This window comes from Acomys minous (genome assembly GCF_964271855.1).
Source record: "Acomys minous genome assembly, chromosome: 15".
Taxonomy (NCBI): domain Eukaryota; kingdom Metazoa; phylum Chordata; class Mammalia; order Rodentia; family Muridae; genus Acomys; species Acomys minous.
Genome location: NC_140497.1, coordinates 100,386,962 through 100,410,916, shown reverse-complemented (window position 1 = coordinate 100,410,916; position 23,955 = coordinate 100,386,962). Strand labels below are relative to the sequence as shown.

Below are 23,955 nucleotides of genomic sequence, written 5' to 3'. Positions count from 1 at the left end.
TGTGTGTGTGTGCGCGCCTGTGTATGGCCTATGGAGGTCAGAAGGTGTCAGATCCCCTGGAGGTGAGGTGCCTGATGGGGGTGCTGGGAGCTGAGCTCTGGTTCTCTGCATGAGCAACTCTTAACCACGGAGCCATGTCTTTAGCCTAAAGACTGTTCTATATCAAAGTAGCTTTAGAATTCTGTAATTTATCAAAAGTAGGTTATGGGTTCCTATGCACCCCCTTCTAGCCCAATCGATGCCTCTCCACAGGGATGCTTGCTCACACAGTTGCAATGTCATGTCAGACTGCTGTTGGCACAGCACTGAACCAGGGTCTGTGGCCAAGCTGGTCCTTTTTCAGCCTCCTGGTGCCGTCTTCCATGGGCGTGTGTGCAGGACAGCCCTGGCTCTCTCTGGCTGCCCTTTGGAGCCCCGGGCTCTGCTTTTTGGGAATATTCTGAGTGGAGTTGTTTGTCCTCGCAAAAGGCTTTGCAGTGCTGTGCGAACAGGCTTTCAAGGAGGTCCTGGGTGCAGGGGGTTCCCCAGCCCCCCCCAGGCTCTGAGTGAGGTTGAGCTCTGTGTCCCAAGCACTCAGTCCAACAGCACCTCCCTTCCTTGAGATTGGGGTGCGAGGCTGCTTAGTGATGGGACTGAGCGGCTCCTCTGACCGCATGGCTGCCCTGCTTTCAGGTTCCCCATGTGACATCGTGTGTTTCTCCACAGCTGGCCCATGGAAGGTGTAGCTCTCGGAAGCCATCCACGAAATTCTCATTGTGTTTCTAGCCCCCATGTTCTAAGGCCAGGAGAGAAGCTACCACTGTAGAGTGCCCAGCTGTCTCAGCCCCTGTCACTGATAGAGCGGACCAAAAGCCACTGGAGAGCAAGGGTTCATGTGATTCACAGAGTAGAGTCCACTTGAAACCAGAGCGGGAACTACAGGCAGGAACTGAAGCAGAGCCCGTGTAGGGCCATCGCTCCTTACAGCCTCCTCAGCCTGGTTTATTTTAGAGCCTAGGACACCAGCCCAGGCGCAGCACTGTCTACGTGAGTCATTAATTAGGAACATGCTCCACAGACGTGCCCACAGGCCAGCCTGAGGAAGGATGTTCCTTCGTCAAGGTCCTTTCTCAGCTGACTGTTAAGTTTGTGTCAGATTGACAGCTTACCACAGCAGCTCATGCAGGCACTCTGGAGGCGGAGGCCTGAGGATTGGGAGCTCCCCCTCAGACGCAGTTGCACAGTAACAGCCTGTCTCACAAAAGGCAGCTGGAGAGAGGGCTCGGAGGTTAAGTGCTTGCTGCTCTTACAGAGGACTGAGCTCAGTTCCTAGCATCCTCACAGGCTGCTCACAGCTGATGCAATTGCAGCTCCAGGGCAGCCACTGCCTCTGGACTCTAAGGTACCCACACTTGTGTGCACACACTCATTATTAAAAGGAACAAAACTCATCAGGCAGAGGTGGTGCCCAGCTTTGCCTTTAATCCCAGCACTCGGGAGGCAGAGGCCGGCAGAGCTCCTGAGTTGGAGGCCAGCCTGGTCTACAAAGCAAGTTCCAAAACAGCCAGGGCTACACAGAGAAACCCTGTTTCTAAAAACCAAACCAAACTAAACAAGAAAGGAGCAAAACTAAATATCAAAAACAAACAAACAGTATCATTGAGGCAGCTCCTCTGGTGAAGGTGCTTGCTGTCACACCGATGACCTGAGTTCAGTCTTTAGGCCCACATGGTGGCCGAGAGAGCTGAGTTCCCAAGTTGTCCTCATGCACACTGGATGCACAGGGCCCCTCCTCCCAAATAATTACTTGCAGTTTCTAAAAAAAAAATTAATCCAATACCGGTGTTGAGGTACAGCTTAGGAGCAAGTGCTCGCCTGGTATCCCCGAGGCTTTAGATCAGACACACACACACACACACACACACACACACACACACACACACACACACACACACACACACCAGGATGAGCACTTGGACTGTTCCAGCATTTCCTGACCTAGAAGCTGGAAATCCCATGGCTTGAATCGTTTTACCACTCAGTACTTACTAATAGCCCCGCTGTGGGTTCTGCAGTCATCAGAGACTGCAGTGGGGGTGAGAATCATCCTGTCCTGCTTTATGGTGCTGACGCCTTCTTCTTCTGGGTCCATAGGGTTTCTATGTTGCACTGAGACTGGTGGCCTGTGCCCAGAGTGGCCACGAAGTCACCTTGAGCAATCTGAACCTCACCATGCCACCACCGAAATTTGTGAGTGTGCAAACCATACCCTCCTAGTAGTATGTGTGTGCATACGTGTGAGTGACAGCTCCGTGTTTTCTCTTTGTCTTTCCTGTGTTTTAGTCAAAGTGAAATACACATAAAAATTCACCATTTTTAAATGCACAGCTCAGCTAGACATGGTGGCTCATGCCTTTAATCCCAGCACTTGGGAAGCAGACAGATCTCTCTGAGTCTGAGGCCACAGCCTGATCTACAGAGTGAGCTCCAGGACAGCCAGGGATACACAGGGAAATCCTGTATCCAAAACAGAACGAATAACTAAATACACTAGAGTATACAGTTGGGTGGCACTTACACAGGACAGTGCTGTGCAGCGTTGGCCTGACTTCCGGTTCTCCCTCCCAAAGGGAAGGCCCTGGCCATGCCTGAGTCTCCATTTCTCCATCTCCATTTTCTTTCTGTGTCGATTTGTCTTTTCTGGACATTTCTCAGTCCAGTCACACAGTACATGGCCTTGTGTGTGGCGTCTTCCCCTCAGCCTGCCCACATCATAGCCCCAACCAGGGCATCCTTACTGTCATGACTCTGCTGGGTGCTGCTCACCTGTTGGACTGCTGAGCTCCGAGGTGGCTGCCTTTGGCTGTTGAGAGCCTTGCAGCTATGAGTGGTCATGGATTTGTGTGTGCGCCTCTGGCTCTACACCTGGGAGGGTCACCCCAATTTGGTGGCCTTCCCACTTTGGAATAAGATCCTTTTGGTTGTGTTTGCCTTTTTTTCCTCAGCATGACACCAGCAGCCCACTGATGGTCACACAGTCATCTGCAGAGACCCACTGGGCCGTGCGGGTAAGTGAGCGGGGACAGTGCCATTATATCTGAAGCGCCTCTGCCGTTTGTATGTCTCCACAGGATCGGAGGGTCATATCTGTGTTTTGAGTTAATTTCTTTAAGGTTTTAATTTGTTTTTAATTATTTGTATATCTGTGGTGCCCTTGGAGGCCCAAAGGCCGGGGTGGGAACCCCTGGGACTGGAGTTACCAGCTGTCGTGAGCCTTCTAACTTGGTGTTAGCAACTGCCCTGGGTGCGTGTAACCTCTGAGCCCTCTCTCCATCTCTTGTTCTGCTTATTGAGAAAGGGTCTCATGTCGCCCAGGCTGATGTCAAACTCAGACTGTCGCTAAAGCTGCTCTTGACCCTCTGCCTCCGCCTCCCATGCACAGAGACGGGAGACATTTGCGATGGGGGCTCCCATGTCACACAGGCTGGCTTTAAGCCCTCTGGCATTTCACTCCTGCTGCAGTGAAAGGACGAGCTGCTGGTCCCACTGGAAGTTAGATTTAGCCATGCTCGTTCCAGAGCTAAACGTCTGGTGGGGCCCTAAGAGCCAGGGCCTGCTGGCCAGGCCCCTGCAGCCACCTGCAGAGTGAGACCTGGCCCAGCTTGTCTTCTGCTCAGCGTGGCCCTCATGGTGCCAGGGAGCTGTTCCTCCCACACCATAAACTCCCTGGCAACTCAGGCAGCCAGGGTCACTCTGAGACGGCTGCTCCACTGTGCAGCTGAGCTCTGTGTAGGTCGGCCTGGCCGTGGATCCACACTGTGTGCTCTCTACTCATGCTCGCTCCTTCTTTTCCTGGTAGGTGGAGGAGAAAGCAAAGTTTGATGGCATCTTTGAAAGCCTCCTACCAGTCAGTGGTCTGCTATCTGGAGACAAGGTCAAGCCAGTCCTCATGAACTCGAAACTACCTCTGGATGTGCTAGGCAGGGTAAGGCTGGGCAGGCGCTTTCCTACCATGCACTGTGCCACCAGATGCTCCCCGTGTGTCAGCACTGCTCTTGTGCCCTGTGAAGATAGATGTTGGCACCCTTCCACTGTATGACAGGAGGCACGTGCCGAGCCTAGCACCAAGCCCCCTTTTCTTCTCCTTCCCTCCCTCTCTTGCTCTCGCTCTCACTCTCTTTCTCCCTCTCTGAGCCTGCATAGGGTGCATGTACTTGTGGGTTCTGAGGAGCACCTTGGGAGCACTCTTCTGAACTGCTGTGTACTTCTTATATGGGCTCATTTACTGGGCCTGAAATGTACTAACCTGGCCAGAGAGTCTGGGCATCACCGTCTCTGCCTCCCCAGGACTGCCCTACAAGTGCATGCCGCCATATCCAGCTTTAAAACACAAGTTACAAGACAACAGCAACAAAAATCCCCAAGTTACATCAAACCTTTTTTTTTTTTTTTTTTTTTTTTTTGAGACAGGGTTTCACTGTGGAGTGGAGCCTGGTTGACTGGAACTCTTTGTGTAGATAATATTGGCCTCAAATTCATAGAAATCTGCTCCCCTCTGCCTCCCAGTTCAGGGGTTAAAGGCATGTGACACAGTGCTAAGTACTTTAAAAACTTAGTGTGCGTACCACAGTGTATCTGTGAAGGTCAGAGAAAAGCTGGCAAGATCTGTTCTCTCCTTTCACCTGGGGATTGAACTCAGCTTGTCAGGCGCCTTTACCTGCTGAGCCATCTCATTGGCTCTTGGCATCTGTTTTTTGTCGTTTGTTTGTTTTTCAAAACACGGTTTCTCTATGTAGCCTTAACTGTCTTGGACTCACTCTGTAAACCAGGCTGGCCTCGAACTCACAGTGATCCGCCTGCCTCTGCCTCCCAAGTGCTGGGCAAGAAAAAAAAAAAAAGCAAGAGTTTCAGTTTGGGAGCCAAGGCTACACAGAGAAACCCTGTCTGAAAACAACAACAAAAACAAAAAGGAAAATGCTTTTTCTTGCCTATTAGTCTGGAGGCTAAGTCACTTTCAGCTCTGTTGCAGGGTTAGCTATTTCATTTTTGGTTTCATCATTTTGAGATGGTGTTTTCTGTATCCCATATTGGCTGGGAGTAACTTAAGTGCCTATCCACCTCCATAACACATTTCTTTTATTTATTTATTTTAAAGCCTCAATTTTAGTGGATGTAGCAGTGCATACCTGGGATCCTAAAAGGCTGAGGCAGGAGGATCATGAGTTTGAGGCCAGCGCAGTGTGTATAGCAGGATCCTGTATCAGGAGCTCTTCATCAAAATGAACCTCGGGCTAGAGAGATGGCTCAACGGTTAAGAGCACTGTCTGTTCTTCCAGAGGTCCTGAGTTCAATTCCTGGCATGGTGGCTCATGACCATCTGTAATGTGATCTGATGCCCTCTTCTGGCCTGCAGGTGCACATGCAGGCAGACCACTGTATACATAATAATAAACAAATCTTTAAAAAAAAAAGAACCTCAACTTTGTTTCTATTAATATGAAGTGTTTGTCTTCAGGCATGGCTGTGGCTCAATGCATCGTCCTGGCTTCCTGGTTTATGTGGGCCAGGCAAGCTTGTTGTCATCTGTGGGGCTTTGCTACAGATCTACGGAGATCTTTCAGCCAGAGCCAGAGGCCACTGGCCTCCCGCAGAGCCTAAAAACAGCAAACATTGAGGTCCCCAGCGGCTCTGAGACTATCCTAATGCCCATTAGATGTGCCTAAAGTTTTAGAATTATAGGCATGTGCAGCACTCGGCTTTCCAGTTAAACACTTCAAAGTAGACTTTAAAGTCGATGATATTGGGGCTAGAAAGGTGTCTTAGAGCTTAAGAACACTGCAGAGGATGCAAATTTGATTCAAATTTCAATATAAAGGGTTGCTTGGGGTGTAGTTTCCACCTGGCCTTTGTTGGCAGGGTGGGAAGATGCAGGTCTCACCTTGGTCCTCTGCTCTGTGTGAGGATGGTTCCCAGACAGCTGCAGGCTGGTGGGGCTGTTGTCGTTACTTGGGTTTCTTGTTTTGACTTTTTAGGTAGGGTCTTAGTCACTGTTCTGTTGCTGTTAAAAGACACCATGACCAAGACAACTCTTAGGGAGGAGAGCATTTGATTGGGCTGCCGACAGTGTCAGAGGGTTTGTCCATTATGGCAGGAACTGTGGCAGCAGACAGACATGGTGCTGCAGCAGCAGCTGAGAGAGACACACAGGCCCATGGGCAGAGAGGCAGGGGGAGACCTGGTGTGGGCTTTTGAAGCCTCAGAACTCACTCCCCAGTGACACAACTTTTCCAGCAAGGCCACACCTCCTCATCCTTTTTAACAGTTCATCAACTGAGAACTAAGTACACAAACGCGTGAGCCTGCGGGCCCATCCTATTCAGACCTCCACAGAGGGTGTCTTGCTCTGTGGCCCCGGCTGCCTTGAGCTCAGTCCTCTTGCCGCAGCCTCTTGTCACACACCAGCTCTTACATGCTTTTCCTTGTCTTCTTCCCTTTGTCTGTGTTTGTGATGTGATGCGTGCCTGCCTGCCTGCCTGCCTGCCTGCCTGTGTGGGAGCACAGGTGCATGCGTGCCTGCCTGCCTGTGTGGGAGCACAGGTGCATGCCTGCCTGCCTGCCTGTGTGGGAGCACAGGTGCATGCCTGCCTGCCATACAGCCACTTCCTCTCTATGTCATCCTCATGGATTGTCTGTCCCCTACAGGTCTGGGACCTCAGTGACATTGACAAGGACGGACATCTGGACCGAGATGAGTTTGCTGTGGTAAGTCCTCTGTGTCCCATTCCCACCTTGCTGAGGCCTAAGCCTCATATTGGTGGGTGCAGGAGTCTTTCATGTTTCTTTAATTTTAAAAGTGTTTATTTTGACATCATCCCAGTACTAGGAAAAAGTTCAGGAAGAAGTACAGGAAAGTCCAGAGTCGCCTTCACTGATGCAGTGTGATTATTCTACAAGGCCTGCTTCACCCTTCTTCCTCCTCCTCCTCCTCCTCATCCTCTTCTTCTTCCTCTTCCTCCTCCTCCTTCTTCCTCTCTCTCTCTCTCTCTTAATATTTATTTATTATGTATACAATGTTGTATCTGCATGTACAACTATACACCAGAAGAGGGCATCAGATGATATTATAGATGGTTGTGAGCCACCATGTGGTTGCTGGGAATTGAACTCAGGACCTTTGGAAGAGCAGACAGTGCTCTTAACCTCTGAGGCATCTCTCCAGCAGATTTCTAGTTATTTTTAATCTGTCAATCTAGGAAACTTATTTTTCATAATTAAACTAGTATCTAACAAGACCATGAATTTGATTGTCTGACTGCTAGCTAATACACATTTTTTACTTATCCTAAACAGTTGTTAATAATAGCTTTCGAAATGACTAGAATTTAACATTGCATTTTTAAGAATTATATAGGTACAATGCCTTAGTATGTTGTAGTCAAATAAAATCTTTTGGTTTTTTTGTTTGTTTGTTTGTTTGTTTTTTGAGACGGGGTCTCTCTGTGTTAGCCTTGGCTGTCCTGGACTCACTTTATAGACCAGGCTCGCCTTGAACTCACAGAAATCTGACAGCCTCTGCCTCCCAAGTGCTAGGATTAAAGGCGTGCACCACCACGCCCAGCTCAAATAAAATCTTAAATCTGTTTTAAGGCTTTTTACTTATCATTCTTATCAATTCCTTTATAACAATAACAAATATCTGTCTTCCATAGAATGATCAAAAAACATCCACCCTCTCTTGGAAATGGAGTATAGTTTTCTTAAATTGCTTTGTGTTGATTTGGAGCATAGTTTTTCTTTTGGGGGCTCAAGAAAATCAAGATATTTTCCAGTCTTAGTAAAGCTAGCTATGACTTTTGCTGTCTGGTGTCTGCATGCTGAGAAAGTTCAGAGCTTAACTGAGGTCCTGGCCTGAGCAGCCTGTGGTGCTGCATGATCTATGTTGTTGTTCTGAAATTATCCCAGCTGTAGATTTTGGAGGAAACAGTTATTGAAGCCATTTCTGTGGTTGGATTACCTGGGCTACTTGTGTTTTTCCTCTTGCTCTGCAAAATACTAACTTTCAAAGTTATTATACATTTTGTATTAATATATGTGTGAGCTGTTCATTGAGCACAGTTCAGTTAAAGATGATTCTCTGTTCTGTGTTCAAACAGGTAAGGAACCAAACTGTGATATAATTTTTATCTATGCTATTTAACTAATTTTTATCTATGCCATTTAAAGAATGGCACGATAAGTCCTGGGGGATTTGTAGCCAAAGATTTTCTGGCTGTGCAGAGCTGAAGTCCTGGCTGGATTCATTTTCATGTCTCGGTCAGTCTCAGAGCTGTTCCCATGTGGAGGGAGCAGCAAATTATGTTACCTGTCATGTTGGGTCTTGGTTTCCTTCCATCTGTCTGTAGCCAAGATCTTTAGGATGTTTCCCCCTGTCAAATCTGATTTCCATCAGTTTGGATGGAATACATAGCTTTTTGTTTGCTGTTGATACAAGAGCATTTTCCCTTTCCCAATGCAACATATTTCCTATATTCAGTTTTGGAACTAGGACCTTTACATGCTGATTTAATTCAGCAGTTCTGGCCTGGAGAGATGGCTCAGTGGTTAAGAGCACTGACTGCTCTTCCAGAGGTCCTGAGTTCAATTCCCAGCAACTACATGGTGGCTCACAACCATCTGTAATGTGATCTGATGCCCTCTTCTCACCTGCAGGTGTACATGTAGGCAGAGCACTGTATATATAGTAATAAATAAATAAATCTTTAAAAATTTCACCAGTCCTTTCTAAAATCCAATATATCTTAGCAGGTGTGGTGCTTGTCTCATTTAATAATTTTGAAATCAGTAAATCATTATTTAATCTATTTTGCGGAGATATTATATCCCCCTCTGTTTTATGAGCACCCTTTTAAAAATTACTTTTAGATCCTTTCATAATTGTTTGATCTATAGGATTATAATTTATATCTGTGGCAGGTTTAATGTCATAACGACTAAAAAGGGCTGGAGAGATGGCTCAGCCGTTAAAGGCTAGGCTCACAACCATAACGACTAAAAAATAGCTTTATTCCAATGGATACACAGGCTGAAGCACCATCAGCCCCAGTTTACAAAGGCGTCTCCAAGACAGTCCCTCCCTAACAAACGTGTAACCCTAGGACCCTGCTTTCCAGAATCTAAGGCAAGGACGGTTGGAATTCTGTACATGAACCTACGGCACGGTGCATGGATCTCAGCTCTCTGATCTCTGCAAAGTGGAGCACACAAGCCACGGTGTGACCTTGTTCCAAGGCAACACCAAGCAGCGTCTGTGTTCCTGCTTCAGCATATCGACCTTCATGCAGTAACTGAGCCTTGAAGGTGCACACACAGTGTCCTGTCTGACATGGCGGCCTAAAGCTGAGGCCTTTCTGGCCAGCAACTGGCCGGGCTGCCTTTCTGCAGCTTCTTCCGGCCTTCATGCGTCTTCCTCATCTGGATCTACCTCTTTTGGTGTTACTCTAAGTCCCAGGTTGGATTTCTCTGCAGGTTCCCTATTTTGGTTCAAAGATTCCTCCATCCTCTGTTCTATGGCCTTTAATGTAGCATCTAATTTCTCGGCTTCTTCCTTTTCCAAGTCTGTCTTATTCTGATCTCTCCCAAAGAAGGCATACAAAACAGTAGTCATCAATGAACAGTTTAAATGCTTGAGGCTTCTCAATCTGGTGGTTTTTGTTTTTTGGTTGTGTTGTTGGTGGTGTGGTTTTTTTTTTGTTGTTTTTTTGGTTTTTTTTTTTTTGGCTCCTTCTTCCAAAGATAAACTTCTTTCTAATCCCTCCCCCACTGGATCCTGGCCTCTCCCCAGCTTTGGGAAGTTATTGGATCCACAGGTGTTTGTTCCTCTGGCCTGCACAATTCGTGCCTGCAAGAAAGAGTCCCTTCTCAAAGAAATGTAGCTTCCTCCCTTGGTTAGCGAAGTCTGGCTCTGAGACGCTTGCTTGTGCTAAAGAGCCACTTTTTTCCTTTTTTAGCAAGGGCTTCTCTGGGGTTTGTATCAGGTTTTGTTTTTCTGCAGCTGGCTGGAGGATCTAATCAGGAAGCTGTGAGCTGTAGAAACTGTAGTTGCTCTCTTAATGCACAGAACTTAGACACTGCTCTGTACTTTTACTTTCTATGTAAGTTTGACCCTATGTTGGGTGTCAAAATGTTAAGGTTATTTTTATATAACTGTGTGTGTCTCTCTGTTTCTCTTTTAACCCAGCTATCACACAGATAATTGAGACTCTTTTATATTTGTTTGATAATAGGCTTCATAGCACAAGAACTGAGCAGTTATTGCTCTAATCTTAACCCTTTAAGCTAAAATGGCTTCCTCCCAGCTTGCATCCCAGAGATGCCTGCTTTTCTGCTCCAGTTCTCTCTCCTAATATTTCCAGTACCTCTGCCTGTGATTGAATCTTCTCTTTTCTCTTCTAACTCCTCCTCCCCTGGCTGGCAGGAAGTCCCGCCCTATTCTTTCCACTGCTTAGTAATTGGCTGTAAGCTGCTTTATTGGCATATCAGGGGACAGTTGGGGAGCAGAATTTATACAACGTTGAGAGAGGAGATTCTCAGAACAAGGATTGCAACCAGATATGGTGGGTACAGAAATCAGCATTTGAATTACATAGCAACCTTCTGTCTGCACTTGAGACTGCATGAGGTCTCTGTTGTGTTCTGTGGCCCCTGCTCCCTCAATGCCCTTTTCTTTTCATTGGCACCATAGGCTATGCACTTGGTGTATCGCGCCCTGGAGAAGGAGCCAGTGCCCTCCGTCCTGCCCCCGTCCCTCATCCCACCCTCTAAGAGGAAGAAGACGGTATTCGCGGGTGCTGTACCTGTCCTGCCTGCCAGCCCCCCGCCCAAAGACAGCCTCCGCTCCACGCCATCCCATGGCAGCGTCAGCAGCCTCAACAGCACAGGCAGCCTGTCTCCAAAGCACAGTGTCAAGCAGACTCAGGTCAGTGCCCAAGGCCCCATCTGTATCAAATCTCAACAGCAGCAATGAGAAAGCTGTGGTGAAATTCTTTTAAAAATTCACTAGAGGTGTGAGACTGGAGCGATGGCTTAGTGAGTAAGAACACTGACTGCTCTTCCCAGCACCCAGGTCCAATTCCCAGCATGTGGCCCCTGGACGTAGCAGTCAAAATAACAGAGCTCATTAGATAGGTCAGTCAGTAAGTACATAAAGCAAGAAAGAATCTTGGAAAATTCCAGGGATTCAGACTGAGCTTCTTACAGGTGAGTGAAACTGTCCCTGGGGGTCTGTGGGCCTGGGTTCCAGGACTCCCAGGGGGCCAGTGCCCTCCAGGGCTCACACTGGAGTGACTTGTTGAAGTTACTTGTGTCTGCACGGAACCTGTGCGTGCCCCTAGCCTCACCACACTGAGGAAAGACTCACTTGCTTATTTACCTGTTTATGTGCGTGCGTTGTGTAAGTGTGTGCACACATCGCGGAGGAGGGTATTAGACGTCCTCCTCCATCCCTGCACCTCTATGCTTTTGAGACAGGGCCTCTCGCAGTAGGAGCTGCAGGACTTGCAGGATTCCCTGCTCTATTGTTACGTGGATCTGGAGCTGGCACTTCTGTTCTCACGATTATGCAGCAAGCAATCTTAACCGCTGAGCCAGCTCGCAGCCCTGGCCCCTGCCCTCTCTAACTGTTCTGATGCCCTGAGCTATAGGAGAGGAGGGGCTCCAGCTGCACGGCTGCTGCGCGGCTGCTACTCTGCTGTACTTACAGCTATTTATTGACGTATGTGCACGTGTGGCCTAGGTGGCGTGCAGGACCTTCTATTCTAACCACAGGCCTGCCTTGCTCACTCATTGCTGACACACATGGGTGTACCTGGTTCTGGCACCGATGCAGGAGCTTATTTTATTGGTACAGCACACAGTGCTTTCTCCATCCCAGATTTTAATTTCTTGGGCCCTGTCCATTCAGAAGCCTCCTGCCTTGTCAGCTCAGCTTGTCTCACTCCTGCCGCCTTCTGCCTACTCTCTGCTTCCCGACACCAGCCTGATGTGGCCCCTTAACTCAGAGGCAGCACTCTGACGCAGCGTAACTGAACCTTACTCATGAAGACCTGGGAAGACTTTCCTGGCAGAGGACATCATTTCCCTGTGCCATGAGCATTTGGGACAGAAAACCAGTGAAGTGCACACAACTGTAACATCAAGTCTGGCGTTCTTAGTCGTGTTAAGATAGGGGAGTGTTTGGGAGAGTGTGCTCAGGGGCTGTGTACGTGCTGCAAAGTTTTGGTGGCCATGAAGGTCAGTAGCTGGCATGTACTGATGTGCCTCGTGGGCCCAAAGAGGGTGCATAGGGCATGGCTGTGCAGCACAGAGCAGTCACTACAGAGAAGTATGTCCCATGCCCATTAAGACTGGGTTTCACTGGTGGTAGCCAGCTGGCCAGGAACGCATACTCTTTCTGCTTCATCCTCGTCAGAGCTGAGGGGTGATTGCACTAAAAGTCAACAGTAAGACCAGCGGGACCTGGTTGGTGTGTGCAGAGACTAGCAGCTGCAGTTTCTGCCTGGATGGTTAGCATGAGACTGTCCAGCTCACCCCCCCCCCCATGCTGTGGCTCTGGGTTCACAGCTGTGGTAGCAGCAGAGAACCCCAACTGGTCCGAACCCCACTGGGTGCAAGTCTATGCATCTGTCCCTTCTCCATTCCCTCACTGCCCCTAGCCAGGGCTCCAGGACCCGAGTTCATGACCTGACACTGTCTGTGAGAGCTCTGTAAGCAGGGCCAAGGGCGGAAGCGGGCTCACAGGGAAGTCACTGTTAAACCTCTTTCAGCTGCCAGTGGCCTGGGTGGTACCTGTGGCAGATAAGATGCGTTTTGACGAGATCTTCTTGAAGACAGACCTGGACCTCGATGGCTATGTGAGTGGCCAAGAAGTGAAGGAGATCTTCATGCACTCAGGCCTCACACAGAACCTTCTGGCACACATCTGGTAAGGATGGGAGCCTGGTGGAGGTAGCTCTGACAGTCTGGTGGGAGGGCTCCAGTTTCCCTGCTGTTGGTGTCCCGTGTGCACGGTCAGCCCTCAGCTGGTGCTGGAGAGCTGTGCTCGGACAGTCCTCTCCACAAACCTTACCCTGCCACACCTGCCTTGTCGTTCCACCTGCCGCTTGGGTAAGCCCAAAGAGGGCCTGGACCGGTCCAGTGAGGGCCCACTTGGAAGGACACCAAGGACGAACGCATGCGCATTCCACCGAAGTCCAGTGGGGGACCCTGAAGCAGCCACGGGGGCACATGCCCTCCATAGCTGCATTGATGGAGTGGTCCTCTTTTTTTTTTTTTTTTTTTCGAGACAAGGTTTCTCTGTGTAGCCTTGGCTGTCCTGGACTCGATTTGTAGACCAGGCTGGCCTGGAACTCACAGCGATCCGCCTGCCTCTGCCTCCCGAGTGCTGGGATTAAAGGCGTGCGCCACCACACCCGGCTAGGAGTGGTCCTCTTAAGTAAACTTTCCACACTCGATGGGCCCTGGCACCTCCTGATACCCCAGTGTCTTGCACTCCGGCTGCCGCTGCTGCTGGGCACACACTGCTCTCACAGGCCGCTCCAGGGCCTGGTGCTGTTGGCTTCCAGGTGGGAGCAAGTGGACCCCAGAGGCCCAGCTTCCACTTCCCTCAGGAACGCTGGAGTGCTCAGACGGAGGTCTGTACACACGGCTCCTGATCTCATGTGGGCGTGGGAAAGCTTCCCATTGTGTTACAATTAGCTCTTTTTAATGAGATCGCCTTGGTCCGAGGTTAGCGGAAACTTGGGCGTCTCGAAGCTGGTGGTGATACCACAGTGTTAGAGCCCTTCAGCTAAGCTGCAGTGCTAGCAGCAGACGGTGCAGGCCGATGCCCTTGCCTGCTTAGTTGCTGCAAGGCAGGTCCAGTGCCAGCTGCCAGCAGCTTGCCTCTGCACACAAGCACTGAGCTCTCACAGCGATAAGGCGGTCTTCAGCATCGACTGAGGCAGTTATGGCTGCCTGGCTGGCAAGGGGCTGAGACGGGGTGGAAGGAGCCCTTCCTTCCACAGAATAAATGAGTCTCAGCCAGTCAGTCATGATGAAATAGATTCTGGCCCATTTATTTCATGTGAAACAGGGACTTAGGAACCTTAGCAGTGGGAGAATTTCAGGGGTGAATGTGTCTGAGTCACTGGGTCTTGGGGTGCCAGGGTTACTTCATGCACATGTAGCCACACTGTCCTATCAGAAGAAGGGAACACAGCATTTAATTATCCTATTTGCATGGGGGGCGGGGGCACGAAGAACTCTAGGTGTGGTTAGAGGTGTGGGAAAAGGTCATTGGCTGAAAGCTAAGACACCAAGACATCTCATTAGCATGGGGAGGGTACTTCCAGGAACCCCCAGGTGCACACTCAACAGCTGGTCTCTTAGCTGTTGTTACAGGGTGGGCTTGTAATCTCCCTGAGGCCTGTGTGGTATGACACTCGTTAGCGGACATAGGGTTTCCCCAGGTCAGGGGAAGGAGGGAGCCCAGCTGAGGAAAGAGGTCCACCATTTTAGCACCGAGTTCAGGGCTGTCTCATAATGCCAGAATTCAGCCTTAAGAGCAGGGCCCAATACCCAGGCTACATGAGATTAGGGCAGAAGTGCATACAGGGCTCAGGAGGTGTAGGTGAGGGGCCACCGACCTTGCCAAGCCTGCCCTCCTATGGGGGACTGGTTAGGGTTTTTATTTCTGTGATAAAGCACCATAGCCAAAAAGCAATGTGGAAAGGGTTCATTTCTGCTTACATTTCCAGACAACAGTCCACTACTGAGGGAAATCGGGCAGGAACTCAAGTGCGGCAGGAGCCTAGGGGCAGGAGCTGGAGCAGAGGCCGTGGAGGGTGCTGCTTACTGGCTTGCTCAGTCTCCTTACACAGCTCAGGCCCACCTGCCGGCCACCCACAGTGAGATGCCCACCCCATCAGTCGTTAGTTGAAAAAATGCTTCCACAGAGCTGCCTACGGGCCAGTCTGATGGAGGTGTCATCTCAAGAGTCCTTGCAGATGTACCTAGGTTGCATAAAGTTTATAAAACCAGCCAGCTGGCTCACCCTGGGGTTCTCTTGAGAGTAGTCATAGCTGTTGTAGCGTCTAACAAACACTGGGTACTGGGTGCGGGAGCCACCTTCATCCTCCCTGTTAAATGCTAGCCACCCCAGAGCTGGCATCTCAGAGTGGGGCTCCTGAGGGTGACTGGCCTGGTCTAAATCAGTGTTAGCTAGTCCTGAACTATGGCCTCCACTGGCTGCCTGTGCCTCAGGGACTGTGCTGGTCACTTCATGGCCAGAAAGAGCCTTCGGGAGTAGTCCTAGCCAGGCTGTTGGTCCTTCAGAGCTGAGCTGCTGCACTCAGGTCTGGAGGAGCTTCAGACAGCTGCGCCTGCTCTGCAGTGGTGCTCTGCAGTGGTGCTCTGCAGGCAGCTGCTGCCCATCACCAACAGTGAACATGCTTGTCCTCACCACTCCTTCACTGTCGGTTCATCTAGGACACGCCTGTCCTCCTGGTTCCACATGAGACACAGAGGCCAGGGGCAAGCTCCTGGTAGCGCACACACCGTGGTCAGGGAGTGTGTCTGGAGACCTTCAGAGTGCAGCTCTCCTCATGTGGCTCATGCACAGACTCTAGATGTGTGATTAAACAGGAGTGGAGTGAAGCCCTTCCAGCTGCCTGGAGGCTTGTGGGCTATGCTGGGCAACTGCATCTCTGGAGTACTTTGCACAAGATGAACCAAGAAAACCTTGACCCTTTTATCCAACTGGAGGGGTGTGTGCTGTGGGGAGGGGTCCTTCCTGAGAGCAGGTGCCTCTCAGTCCGGCCGGCTAGCCTCGAGGATGCTGACTCAGTCAGCACCGGTGGGTGCACCGAGGCAGTGTGAGGCTTGCTCTGGTCCAGTTGGCTTGTAAGCAGGCCTGGGCTCAGGGTCGGTGGCAAGTGCAGCTGTGGTGTGTAATTGCATCCCACGTCTCTCCCAGGGCCCTGGCCGATACAAGACAAACGGGGAAGTTAAGCAAAGAGCAGTTCGCGCTAGCTATGTATTTCATTCAGCAGAAGGTCAGTAAAGGCATCGACCCGCCTCAAGTCCTCTCGCCTGACATGGTGCCACCCTCGGAGAGAGGCACGCCCATTCCAGTGAGTAGCCAGACACCATTGTTTCTGTTCATCCTGCTACCTGCCAGAAGGTGGCGCTGGTGCCCCTAGGGCCCCACAGTCCTCAGTCCCCAAGACCTGGGTTGGGGTAGAGGATCCTGTGACTGAGCCACCTCGAGTGTTCTCATGCCAATGGCCATAGCACTTGGGTCCCCTGCTGTACCAGAGATGTGACTCTGTGTCTGACTTTTGATCCTAGGACAGCTCAAGCGCTCTGGGGTCAGGGGAGTTCACTGGTGTGAAAGAACTGGATGACATTAGCCAGGAGATCGCACAGTTGCAGAGGTATGGGACTGTCTGCCTCCTGGTGGCTGCTGCTGCTGCTGCCTTGTGTTCCTGCCCTTGGCAGCCCTGAGGGAGGGGCAGCCACCAGTCTTGTCAGATCTCTTTCTGTTTGGGTCAGTGTATTGTTCAGGTAGCCTCAGGCAGGTTGCGGCTACATAGCTGCCTAGGGACACAAACAGCAGACAGCTTAGGTGACCTGGAGTGCACAGTGGGCCAGTTCCTCGCTGCCTCCTGCAGAGATTAGAGGTGTCCACAGGGCACAGGAACCTCACTGTTCCTTTACCACAAGCCAGGTGACTGCACTGCATTCCCCCAGCACCTCCTCAAAGTCCACTGTTCCCTGGGTGCCATTTGCCTGCAGTTCTTTGTCCCCAGTGTCCTCCTCTTTGTTGAGTGGACCATCAGCCTGCTGAGTGCCATTTGATTGGGTGTGGAGTGTAGGGGACGGTTTCTCTCAGTGTGACAGTCATAGAGTTGAGCAGCTTGGTGGCATGAGTGTATTATCCCACAGAGAGGGAGTCTAGTGCCTGAAGCTGTCTGGGGTGTTGGAGCCCGAGGAAGAGGTGCATGCCTGGGCTTCTCTCTGGCTCCAGCCTCCCCATTTCCTTGCTGGTGTCAATTAGGGTCCCTTGCTAATGCTGGAGACCACCCCTGTTCCTCCCTATGCACCTCCTGTGTGCCTGTTGCTCCCAGGTGTTGGCACTGGGAGGGAGGCCTCTGGTCAGAGTCCTGCTGCAGCCTAGGCTAGGGAGCATTGTTGGTTAGTCCAGGAGTGTTGCTGTAAAAAGTACCTGAGGCTAACTCATGTGTAAAGAAAGGGGCTTCCTTAGCTCAGTTTTAGAAACTGATCTAGTGGCCTCTGGTGAGGACCTCAGGACACGTGCTGCGCGGTGACACTTGGAGGCAGGGGTCATTCTGTTTGGCATGTGTAGGAGGATCAGGCCTGACATGAGCTCTGCTGTGCAGTGTCAGCTGTTTCTTGTTCCTAACCTGCAGAGAGAAGCACTCACTGGAGCAAGACATCAGAGACAAGGAGGCGGCGGTCAGACAGAAAGCCAGCGAAGTGCAGGTGTGGGGTGCAGGACCACGCTTTAGGGACAGCCTTGGGATTGCAAAGTGGTTTTGTTTCCTTGATGAGATTGGGAGTGGAAGCTGGGGTTTCACTCGTGCGTAGAACTCCAGGCTTCACCTGTGCTCAGGTGCCAGAGACAGAACGTAGGGGCCTCATGTGCATCCTTGGCATGGGGGCTATGGAGCCCTTCCCTACACAGGTTCTACCACTGAGCCACAGTCCAGCCCAGTGTCTGCTTTTAGTTTCTTGTTCAGTGACTGTTGTCATCAGTGTCAGCCAACACCAGCCCGTTTCCCACAGGAATTACAAAATGACCTGGACCGGGAAACCAGCAGTCTGCAGGAGCTGGAGGCTCAGAAACAGGACGCCCAGGGCCGCCTGGACGAGATGGACCAGCAGAAGGCCAAGCTGCGGGACATGCTGAGTGACGTGCGGCAGAAATGCCAGGATGAGACCCAGATGGTGAGCTTCACAGTATGGACTGTGTCCTCTGAGCTTCCCGGCAGCTCTTGCTGCAGATGACTAAGTGCCTGGAGTGGAATTCCTGGAACATCCAGGAAGTTGAGGCCTGGCCTGTGAATGATCCCTCTGTCCCTAGAGATCAAGTTGCAAAATTGAATGGCTTCGGTACCCATGTCCTGGATGTCCTGTGGTGTCCCACAGCAGAGAACAGGGCTCCAGGTGCCTCTCTGGCTCCTGGTGTTGCCACTTTTGACACAAATGATCTTCCTCTAACTGCAGAGCCTGTGCATTTGGCCTCTCTGTCTTTTTGTGGGAGAAATCCTGCGCACGTGTGTGTGTGTGTGTGTGTGTGTGTGTGTGTGTGTGTGTGTGCGCGCGCGCGTGCAAGTACGAGCATGTCTATGCGTTCAGAGGGCAGCGGTAGCACTTGGTCCTCTCCTTCCACCATGTGCACCCTTGTCTTCAGGCTTGGCAGCCAGTACCACTACCCAGCAACCATCTCCCAGTGAGGATGCTCAGTGTCTGTCTGTCTTTCTGTACCCTGACTTGTGAGTCCTTTTGGCTCTCACTTCAGATCTCGTCATTGAAAACCCAGATCCAGTCTCAGGAGTCAGACCTAAAGTCCCAGGAGGATGACCTGAACCGGGCCAAGTCGGAGCTGAACCGGCTGCAGCAGGAGGAGACGCAGCTGGAGCAGAGCATCCAGGCGGGGCGTGCCCAGCTGGAAACCATCCTCAGGTCCCTGAAGTCCACGCAGGATGAGATCAATCAGGTGCTCTGGCAGGCAGGGGTGGCGGCCCCCTGAAGCTGGGTTCCCTGTGTGGCTGTGCGTGCTGTGGCTTCCTTCTGTCTCACCTGCCTATGTGTGATGGGGTCAGTGCTGCTGGGGGCTCTGTACGCTGTGGCCCAGGGCGCCTGCCTCCCTGTCTCATGAGTGCGAGGCCTCCCCCGGCAGCCAAGAGGCAATTCTGACCCTGCACTGTCCTTGTCCATATGTGGTCATTGGACTTGGTGGTGGTCTCCGGGATGCAGGCCATAGACGGCGATGCTGGCCCTCAGCACACAGGAAAGCCTGTCCTCTAGACGGCAGCTGTCTGCTTGTCTGCAGGCTACAGGCTGACAGGGCCACCTCAGTGGCTTCATGTCTTATGTTGTGTTTATAAACATTGATTCCATGGGGCTGTTTCAGGGCTCTTCCCCACAGCCTTCGGAGACTGTTCCGTGGAGATGCCTAAGGCACATTACTAGTAGAAGTAATGGTTGGTGATGGTGATAGACAGGGTCTCAGTGTGCAGCTCCTGCAGGTCTGGAGCTCACTCTGTAGACCAGGCTGCCCTTGAACTCACAGAGATCCACCTGCCTCTGCCTCTTGAACACTGGGATTGAAGGTGTGTGCAAACATGACCAGCATCATTTCCTTTTTTTTGTTTCAGTTTGATTTTGGGGTTTTTACTGTTCTTGAGACAGGGTCTCCTCGTGTAGCTCATGACATCCTTGAACTTGTGATGAATCTTCCTGCCTCAGCCTTTCCAGGCCTTCCTCTGCTCCTCCTCCTCCTGTCCTTTGTCGACAGTGCAGATGCTGTACAGTGAGCTTTGTTATGACCCTCACAAGATCAGGGCCCGTTTAGTGACACAGCTTGTGCAGGCCAGTCCTTCTCATGTGTGCTCGCCCTGGGAAGGCATACTGCTGGCTGAACCCCGCACTCCCCTTGATGTCCACGGTGTTTGTCTTTCAGGCAAGAAGCAAGCTGTCGCAGCTACAGGAGAGCCACCTAGAAGCTCACCGGAGCCTGGAACAGTACGACCAGGTGCCTGATGGGGTCTCTGGCACCAGCCTGCCTGACCTGGCCACCCTGAGCGAAGGTGTCCTGCTGGCAGAGAGGGGCGGCTTTGGAGCCATGGTAAAGGTCGAGTAAGCGTCTCCGGGTCCACGCGGGTTCTGCTGCAGCTGCCGATCTGCTCACGGCACTGCTCCCCCAATGCATGACACCCCTTGTTTTTGATGGCAGTCTGCCTTTGCAGGGCCCAGGGCTGGTGGCCGAGTTCACCCTGCCATCCAGAAGCTGTGAGGCCCAGGTGTTCCATCTCCTCAAATGTGGAGGGCAAACCTAACAAAGCCATTGCGGTCCCATGCTGTGGAAGCTCCCTGCTCCACCGATGGCAGCCTTGGGTGTGTGCGCTTCAGCTCCAGTGACTCTGAGAGGAGAAGCTGGAAGTGCAGCTGCGTGGTGAGCGCTGCAGCCTCCAGCTCCACCTGCCTTGCCAGCCGGCTGCCCTCCGAGGGCCTCAGCGCTGTGGGCCTCCCTGCCTCTGAGCCACTGATGCTCAAGCCGAGTAACCCTTCTCAGGTGGTCTCAGCCCCAGCTCAGGGGGTTCTGTGGTTGGGTCTGCAGGCCCTAGTATCCGAGGTGCTGTGCTGTTCTTAACCGCTTGGCTGCTTCGTCTTCCAGGGCTCTGCCTTGCTGCAGCCCTGCGCTTCTCCTTCTTTGTCCCTTCCCTCGTGTGACCGCCACTCACCGTGCACCTTCCCTCGCTCTTCTCTTCTTTCTCATCCAAGAGCTCACAGGGAGCCTGTACTTGCCTGGACCACTTAGCAGGTGCTTTGTGTCTCTGCCTCTCTGTTACGTCTGCCCACCTGAGGCCCCTACACTCTTAGACTCACACGCAGTGGCTTCCTGCCATAGTGGGCATCTGTTCCATGGAATCCTCTGCTTTTTGGCCTGAGCCGGTGTGTGTTTCCATCTTGCGATTGTGTTCTTCCGCTCCACCTCGCCGTCATCCTCCATGTGGCTCGCTTGTCCTATGTCCTGGGATAGGGAAGCATTCCTCTCAGCCTCCCCTCGTGGATGGTTTGGTTTGTTGTTTTCTTTTTTTCTTCTCACTCCTTTTTCTTTTCTTTTCCTTCCTTCCTTCCTTCTTTTTTTTTTTTTTTTAGACAGGGTTTTTCATTGTGCAGCCCAGGCAGGCCTGGAACTCCAGAGACTTCACTTGCAGGGGTTAAAGGTGTGTGAGAGCTTTTGTCAGGCTCGCGTCCTGGGCTGCATCTCAGCAGTAGGTGACAGTTTGCAGGTGGCTGGTCATTCTGCCACCCCCAGAGCCTTTTGTGCTTGGTTATTTTTGTCCATTGTTTAACCAAGTGGAGTTTGCGCAGTTGACTGTCACATGTACAGTGTAACCATCAGATATATTACCTAGAAACTCAAGACTTGTATCTTGTATCTGAAGGAACCCACATCTCCTTGTACAAATACAGTTTTTAAAACCTTTGGGGGGGCTTGTTTCTATTTCTTAATAAACACTTTGAAGCAAGGTCTTTGTTCAGTGTTCCATCTGGGGACCGGAGCAGAGCGTGCTCCGTGTGCTCTGCAGCTAGGCCGTGCTTATGGAGAACTGTGCAACCAGAGCTGCACATCTTGAGCTCCCCATGGCATGGCTTGCCCCCGTTCACATATATGCATATCCTGAATTACTTTTTTCTTTCACAGTGCTGTACAGGGCCTCGCACATGTTAGCAAGTACTCTTCACTGAGCCTTGCACCCAGCCCCACCTCACAGAATCTTCTTCCTGGATACCCCGTCACCCCAGCCGCCTCCCCAGCATAGAGAAAGCAGTGCACGATCCCAGTTTGTCACTCAGGACCCAGTTTGATTGGGTTCTTGGCCACTTCCAACCCCGCCAACATGCAGGAGTCAGTGTCATGGGCTCCCAGCAAGGATTTGTAAGTGAGAGCTGCTTAAGCTCAACCTAAGACACGAGTATTTACTTCAAGTTCATTTGCAGGAGCGCCAGCAGTGGGCCTTCAGCAAACACACTTCTCATTTTGTTTTCTTTTGTTTTTGAGGCAGGGTCTCATGGTGTAGCCATGGCTGGCTTGGAACTCACAGTGAAGAGCAGGCTGGCCTTGGGCTGACAGAGACACATCTGCCTCTCCCTCTGAGTGCAGGGATGAAAGGCATGTGCCGCACAACCAGCCCCCAGCACTCTGTAAGAGGCAGGGGTATCACAGCAACATGTGGCCATGGCTGTATTCTGAAAACAGACCGTTCTTAGGGCTCGCCTCTGAAGGTGTTCTCTGCAGCTGGCTGTGTGGCTCAGCAGTGGGAGGCCCTGGGTCCGGCCTCCATGCTGCAGAGGGTAGTAGTTAACATGTTCTACCTCTGTGACATACTCACCACCCGCCCTAATGTCATTTCTCCCCTTATATCCGTGTTCAGTCACCGAGCAAGCAGCCACATGACTCAGTGGTCTGGGAAGATGGCATTTACCAGTGACATTTTAGATAAGTTCATCCACTGTGTGCACGTGGTGACAGAGTGGGGCTCCTCTGTGGTTGTGTTCACGTTTGTGGGTTGGGAAAACTCCCCTTTCAGCTCTGAGTCTGTGATGAGCTGTCAGCGTTTTCCTTTATTCCTGTCGTGAGTCCCGCCCCGCCAGGTCTTTGACTACAGTGCTGAGCTGCATGAGCTGTGAGATTCCTCCTAACACCATGGCGTCGCCCCACCGACCCAGCACATGCAGGACTGGTGGTGCCAGCCCCAGGCAGGCTTGTGCCATTGAAACCCGTTCCCTCACCATCTTCTCTTCAGTGATAGAAAGCAGGAGACTGTCATAAAGGCCACTTGAGGGCTGCCTGTAAGCTTCCCTGCTGAGACCCAGCTGCTGTTGCTGATCCATCCCTCATCCTCTGTCTTCTAGAACACAGTCCAGACCTTGCCCAGGGCTGATCCAAGAGCTTTTTCTGCCCGTCCCAGGGCTTCCTTGGGTCATGACCTTCTGCCAGTCTCTCTGTCCTTAAGCCCCAACAGCGGTAGGGCCTTCCTTTGTCCATGGTGTGCCAGAAAGATCTGTCTTCTGCCCCTTTTGGTCAGAATCTCCCATTGGGTTTCTCTCCGTCCTTGAACCCCAGCAGCTGCACAGGGGTGTGTACACCTCAGTGCTGGCAGCACCCAGGCGTCGTCAGCAGATGCTGTGTTGCTGCATCTGTTTAACCTCCCTGAGCATCAGGCCTGGCTTCCCTAGGAAGGCCTGTGCCCAGAAACTCTGAAGAATTGGTCCCAGGTAAGATGGCCACCCACGTCTTCACCCTACTCACACACCACCCAATCAATGACTGCTGCTTATTATTTCTTTAATCTTTATTTATTTATTGTTTCCTGAGAAAAATCTTGCTGTATGGCGTATTGGTCAGGAACTGTTGATCCTCCTGCCTCAGCCTTCCAGAACCAGGGTAACGCGTGTGTCCCTCCTTCCCACTGGTGGCTTCCTCTTCACCCACCCCTGCAGGCACCACTCTGCTGTCCCAGGTGCAGGCAGCCTTATTAGAACTTGGACTCAATTTTGGAGGTAATAGCCTTTTGAGCTATTTGTATCATTTCTTCAAACGACTGTCTGCTATCACAGATGCCCCAGCTCTGAAATGACTTGGCCATGGGACGAGTGACAGTCCCTTTGACCAGCCATGGGTGCAGCTGTCAGAACCATCTGCTGGTCGTGGCAGCCCCACATTTAGTCCCAACAGTGGGAGGGCAGAGACAGGCTGATGTGAGCCCAAGGCCAGCCATGTCTACATAGTGAGTTCCAGACCAGTCAGGGCTGCATAGTGAGACCCTGCCTCCCTCAAAAAAATCAAAACCCACTTGAGTTAAACAGCCTTGTTTTGTAGAGGATTGTGTGTCTCAAGCAGAGCAGATTCTTGATTCTCAGCCCAGCATTCTGTTTGCAGCCTCTTCCACCCCTCAGGCCAGTCCCACTATGGAAAAGCACTCTTCAAAAGTTTTTTTTTTTCTGCTTTGAATACACTTGCTAGTTTCTAGAAATAAGCACCTTTTTATAAAAATGCAAAGTGTCCTGCATGCTTTAGCAGTTACCACTGCACCAGCGTCACCCCAAGCCTCACTTCCTACTTGGCGGAAACAGCCCACTTGTTTCTTGACATAGCCCTATGGTCGAGGCCAGGCTCTGGGGTGGGTC

The 23,955-nt window shown here is 51.4% G+C and overlaps 1 protein-coding gene across 9 annotated transcripts in view; it reads left to right on the top strand.

The window, feature by feature from the left end:
* EPS15L1 (epidermal growth factor receptor pathway substrate 15 like 1) overlaps positions 1–23,955 on the top strand; it is an 83,435-nt gene that overhangs the window by 22,455 nt on the left and 37,025 nt on the right. For 6 of the 9 annotated variants that reach the window (XM_084759139.1, XM_084759141.1, XM_084759145.1 and 3 more), the window contains exons 5-16: positions 2,134–2,229; positions 2,985–3,047; positions 3,839–3,964; positions 6,682–6,741; positions 10,721–10,954; positions 12,801–12,958; positions 15,989–16,145; positions 16,363–16,448; positions 17,445–17,517; positions 17,821–17,982; positions 18,557–18,754; positions 19,721–19,885. In XM_084759139.1, coding sequence (XP_084615265.1) covers positions 2,134–2,229; positions 2,985–3,047; positions 3,839–3,964; positions 6,682–6,741; positions 10,721–10,954; positions 12,801–12,958; positions 15,989–16,145; positions 16,363–16,448; positions 17,445–17,517; positions 17,821–17,982; positions 18,557–18,754; positions 19,721–19,885 — 1,578 coding nt within the window. The remainder of the gene's footprint in view (positions 1–2,133; positions 2,230–2,984; positions 3,048–3,838; positions 3,965–6,681; positions 6,742–10,720; positions 10,955–12,800; positions 12,959–15,988; positions 16,146–16,362; positions 16,449–17,444; positions 17,518–17,820; positions 17,983–18,556; positions 18,755–19,720; positions 19,886–23,955) is intronic. The other 3 variants (XM_084759142.1, XM_084759146.1, XM_084759140.1) reach the window with 2 other exon arrangements.